The sequence below is a fragment of the Eurosta solidaginis genome, unplaced genomic scaffold (assembly GCF_040869045.1).
Source record: "Eurosta solidaginis isolate ZX-2024a unplaced genomic scaffold, ASM4086904v1 ctg00001395.1, whole genome shotgun sequence".
In the NCBI taxonomy this organism is placed as follows: Eukaryota; Metazoa; Arthropoda; class Insecta; order Diptera; family Tephritidae; genus Eurosta; species Eurosta solidaginis.
Genome location: NW_027137169.1, coordinates 32367 through 37892, shown reverse-complemented (window position 1 = coordinate 37892; position 5526 = coordinate 32367). Strand labels below are relative to the sequence as shown.

Below are 5526 nucleotides of genomic sequence, written 5' to 3'. Positions count from 1 at the left end.
TCAATCAGCCCAATTCTAAACGAAAATTCCGTGCGAGTTTTTTCCCTTCTCCCATTCCTCGTATTCTAAATAAAAATTCCTTGAAAGTTTTTTCACTTCTCCCTTTCCTCCTATTCTGAACAATGTTCGAAAAAGAGGAAACCGGTTATGGGGGAATAGTAGGTATTATGAATGTGAGGGAGAGGGAGATTTCTTTGCCATTTCATAGGAGTTTTTTCACTATATAATTAAAGGGAATGCATCAAAATAGTTAAAGGAAATTGCTTCTTTTAAGAAAGAACACTTATTTGTACAAATTTGCGCTAAAATATGTATTTACATTCTACCACAATATTCTCACTGTTAATACAACAACAACAGCAACCACAATATTCTTTATTTTAAGTCGAAAAGTATATCATAAGCAACGGAAGAGCTCTTTGTATATTTGATGCAGCCATCCAGAAATTGCGCAAGGATTTTTTAATAAGGCTTAATTAGATTTTGGCATATGGCGAAAGGCGAACTCAACTCGACGTGGCCGCCAGAAAATTGCTTTGCAGAATGAAAGCAGGTAACTCCGGCGGATTTGTGTTAACCCGCCGTCTTCTTCTTATGCTCCTCTGTTGATGTTGCTGTGGCACCAATTCAATACTCATTTCTGTGTATACCACATGAAATGCAATAATGTGCATTGTTTATACCTTATTTCTTAATTTCAAACAAATTCGCAACAATGATTAAACTTTTCAATTTTTTAAACAAAATAAGAAATGCGCAACAAAATTTCAATTGACAAAATAGCTGACTTTTCAAAATTCGAAATTCCTATTCCCCAATTTTTCTTCTCCCTAGGAGAAAAGAATTGGAGGAATTTTTTCGCGGGAATAAAAAAATCCGCGAGAACAAAATTCCGCGAGAATATTTAGAATTGGTCTGAATAAATGCAACTTTGGAGATGTGGATGTTCGAAACATCGTCAAAGTTGACATCGATGTATCGGCAATTTTTCGATATTGAGTAATTTTGAAACATCGATGTTAAACATTGGATTTTCATCCGATACTATCGATGTTTCAAAAACATCGTAAATTTTTGTGAATTGGGTCCAATTAGATGTAATCGTTGCAAGGCTCTTATGCAATTTGTAGATGCTGGTCGTCGTTACCAATGTCTTATGTGTAAAGTAAAAACAGATGGTAAAAAAATCTTTCACTTTTACTTGTTTTCATTGATCCATATTTTTTCTCAACAGTACCAACTGTATATTTGCAACATTTGGGCCACACCGGACGGTGTGTCGATAAATATGAACGTCCTGAACTTGTATGGGGTACATATGAGTTTTTGTGTAAAAAATTTGTGGGTACCGATAGCTATCAAGGTAAACCTCAACTCATATCCAACATCAATGCCTCGCAATCAATTGTGGACGCTGTACGCACTACGTTGGGTCTACGCAGTATGGACAAGAATATTGTTGATTCCAGTGGTAAGGCCACAATTTCAAATGATGGTGCAACCATTATGAAACTATTGGATATTGTGCATCCAGCCGTAAAACTCTAATCGACATCGCCAAATCTCAAGATGCTGAGGTAAGTTTTTTGTTATATTAGAATGTGTAGAATAAAAATGTTTCTCTTATCAGGTCGGCGATGGCATCACTTCAGTAGTACTTTAAGCAGGTGAAATCTTAAAACAAGTTAAACCATATGTTGAGGAAGGCGTGCATGCACGTATCATCATTAAAGCTATACGTAAAGCATTATAATTATGCATGACCAAAACATGACATGGCTGTACATGTTGAAGCGCCAATCAAAGGAACAACAACGGGCTTTATTGGAAAACACGCTGCCACAGCAATATCCTCCAAACTTATTCATCAACAAAAAGATTTATTTTCTAAAATTGTTGTGAACGCGGGTTCCACGGCGCGGCGCATTCAATATAGTTGCTGCTGAAAACAATCTCTCTACTGATGCTGATGAGGGCAAAGGAGTATTAAATTTCATATATCACTTTTTCAGCTCTGGATACTTATAAAGCATTCCTTTACTAGTGCTGGGATCTGAAATATAATTGGAATATTCATTTTCGGCTTTATTGATTATCAAACATTCGGATGCAACAGCTTCATCTATGATTTTTGGAAAACCTTAAAATATATAATGTGATATATGATTAAACTAAAATTTTAATTACTTCTGTTTCCAAAATCGGAAAATTGCCCTTATGGGACCACAAAGAACATATGGAATCATACAAGGAGTTCCACCTAGTAACAATAGGATACTTTAGCTGAGCTCCAAGAATTGTGTTGATCCTTTCGGAGCTTTTAGGCCTATTTACTCTAGTCCATAAGCTCGAGCACTTCGAAATTAACTAGAAATATAATATTATAGGTTGTAATATTTAATTGAGGGTGCAAGGATCTAGCTAATGGAATATTCAATACTTAAAAAAGTGTGCTTCTCATACGCTGAGGGATACTTTTTCAAAATTTTAATAAAATCGTTGGATGCAATCAAATTAAGCGTATGCGTAGCACATTTAATGTGTTTAGGGAGACAGTTTTCATAAATATAAAAAAATTGTCACGTGCATACGTACCTTTTGCGAAATTTCAAAATATTTAGTGAACAGGATTTCGTTTCCGCCAATATCATATTTTGCAGCAAATATTGTCTCCGAGAAAACTGAGGTTTCGTCCATTTTTCTTTCAATGCCTTCTTCAGTTGTTGTATTGTTTTCATCGTTCGCTTCATGTTCCATATCACGGCTCTCTTCAAACACAGAATCGCCGACAATTTCGAAGAACTCTTCAAAATTAACTTCCGCTGATTCGCAGTCGTAATTTCCCATACCGATGTAATCGTTTTATTCCGACCCGCCAAGAAACTTACAGGAAATGTAATAAATGAACAATTTTCCATTAAAATTTTTTTCCAGTTTTCAAACTTGAAAACTTTTAAATAGGTTCTTGGTTTCTCTATTTACGTTACCAGTACTTCGTCAGGCACAGTCGACACGTCCACTGAAGGAATTATCAACGGAAATCCCAGGAAATTTCTGTGCCAATAGATGTTTCTGTTTAGCTTTTAAAAAGATAATTTTTGTGGTTATCCACATGTAAGGCACGCGTTGACCAGAAAAGGGGTTAACCTGAATCTTTCATCTGAAGTTGGTATCATTCTGTCCCAAAAACCAGTGGCACTTTGGAGCCAATTTTATATTTTACAAGTTTTAAATACATAGAGAAAAATCGGATATTACTATTGCATTTTGCAAACCCACGGACCAGTATAGAGATACAGTATTTGACCATATACCGCTGAGAAGAATACATGAAGGAACTTGTACTAAGACTTTTTATAATGAATTGCATTTTCTTCAATTGTTTAAACACCAATTGAGGACGTTCAAATATAGGTTAGTACTTTTACATGCAAGTACCTTTTATATGGCACATTGGCAACACTTATTTAGAACGATGATAATTTTCGGAACAGGGATGTTGAAATATTTGTCATTTACTTTTTTTATTATTAAATTTTTAGAATAATTTTAATAAAAATGCTTTTTCAATTAAGTTCTTTGTGCTTTATTACCATTTAAATAACGAAAAAACTGGTCATCACTGTCAATAACTAAATTTTTATGTTGATATTTTGAAGTGGCTTTAATTAAAAACAACCATGTGATATTTGAGCGGGTTTTGTGCTTGTACGACATTTTTCATAATTGATTGGTACTAGTGTGCACACTCAGCAAAGGCTGCATTCATTTGAATGCTTATTCTGTGTTGAAAAATGTTTGTGTTTCATTCAATTACTTCATTCTTTCTTCGAAGAGTTCAAGAGTGCATTCTTTTTTTCCCACTAGTGAACGAAGAATTGGTTGACTTTTAAGCCACATTCCTTAACAAGGAATGAAAGAATGAAGAAAGAGCATTCTTAAATCAATGATTTAAAATTTCAAATGATTGCACACTTTTACAGCTCTGGTTTATAATTACTTTAAGGTTACGTTAATTATAGAACATGTACATTGATTTTACGTGGCGGTGCCGAACAATTTTTGGAAGAAACTGAGCTTCGTTACATGATTCTATAATGATTGTGCGGCGTACAATTAAACATGATTCTGTTGTTGCTGGTAAGTCAAAACACAAATTGAAAAAAATGTCTAACCTTAGGGCCACATTCTCTATTACGAAACGAACTTTCGTTGCGGATCAGAGACGAATCGCTAGTGTATTTGCACTATGTTAAACGATGGCAACTTATCACTTGACAATTACTTTTGCCTTTCTGTTAGTTAGAAACGTAAAGACCGAACAAAAATGATAGAGAATACCATTGCTAGACGAAATCGTTTGGAGGCGACTCGTTCGTCTGAGCTATCGTTCGCAATACAGAATGAAGCCTTTAAATTGTTAAGTAATATAATGAAAAGATTGTGTCCAACTCCCGAAGAAAAAAACTATAAAATTTGTGTCAGTGAAATGATAATTATTGCTTTTGGTTGTTAGTTTTGAGGCATCGTCTTCGAGTGCCTTCTGGTCGTATACGCCGGTTATTTTGCATTCCTTTACATGCATAAAGTGCCGTTGAAGCCTTCCTCACCCTCTCCTCCACGTTGAGCTTCCATGACAGCTTACTGTCTAGGATTATTCCTAGATATTTTGTGCACGGTTTCTCCCGTAGGGCCGCCCCTCCTAACTTAGGGACTTTGTACCTCTTTGTAAACAAGACCATATGCAACGTCATCTGCGTAAACCGTAAGTTTTGCTGGTCCCTCGTAGAATCCCCTGAGCAGTTGGTTAATGACCAGCGTCCACAGCAGAGGTGATAGCACCCCTACCTGCGGAGTGCCCCTGTCCTCTAATTTCGTGGCCGCGTACAATCCCCATTGCGATGTAATCTTACTGCTGTTTAACATGCAGTTGATCCATCTGGGTAAGGTTGGATGCACTTTAACGAAATTAAGGCTATCCATAATCGCACATTTAGAAACACTGTTGAAAGCCCCGGCAATTTTTAAGAAGACTTCTAGAGCATATTCCTTATATTCCAGGGCTTTTTCTATACTTATTAACACCCTATGCAATGCGGTGTCTACTGACTTGCCTTTGGTGTACGCCTGTTATGTTGTGGAGAGCAGCTTTTAATCCACGTTGGACTTTATGTATATATCTATCAGCCTCTCAAAGGTTTTGAGCAGAAATGATGTTAAGCTGTGACCGATCTTCCCCGCCTTTGGTAGGAAAGCTACACGAGCAGTTCTCCAAGAGTGCGGTACATGATTCAGTCTTATGCACCCATCGAATCACTCATCTTCTCGGGAAAAGCCGGCATGCACCTCCGAGAAAGTCGGAGTCTTAGCGTTATCTCCCTTTGGCTTATCTTCTACTTATGTAGTTGGAACTTCCCTCTGACTCGCAGCCTTCGAGGTTGTTGCTACCTCGCTATTGGGGCCCATCTTTCTTACAGCTTTGGGCGTACTTGTCTTGTCTATGCGATTGCCCTGCCTCGCGGCTCT

General features: G+C 36.9%; 1 protein-coding gene across 1 annotated transcript; it reads left to right on the top strand.

Moving 5' to 3' along the window:
* The first annotated feature begins 1072 nt into the window (after positions 1 to 1072).
* Positions 1073 to 1858, top strand: LOC137236258 (T-complex protein 1 subunit eta-like). The gene is made up of 3 exons (XM_067758820.1): positions 1073 to 1178; positions 1235 to 1577; positions 1631 to 1858. Exons 1-2 carry the CDS (start codon positions 1118 to 1120, stop codon positions 1546 to 1548), a joined length of 375 nt encoding a protein of 124 aa, XP_067614921.1. The 5' UTR covers positions 1073 to 1117; the 3' UTR covers positions 1549 to 1577; positions 1631 to 1858.
* Positions 1859 to 5526: the final 3668 nt, after the last annotated feature.

Bases quoted from the DNA above. Each gene is read 5' to 3' on its own strand.
- LOC137236258 (XM_067758820.1), top strand. From the start codon at position 1,118: ATGCAATTTGTAGATGCTGGTCGTCGTTACCAATGTCTTATGTGTAAA. The intron at 1,179-1,234 runs GTAAAAAAATCT...TTTTCTCAACAG, and splicing joins GTGTAAAGTAAAAACAGATG to TACCAACTGTATATTTGCAA.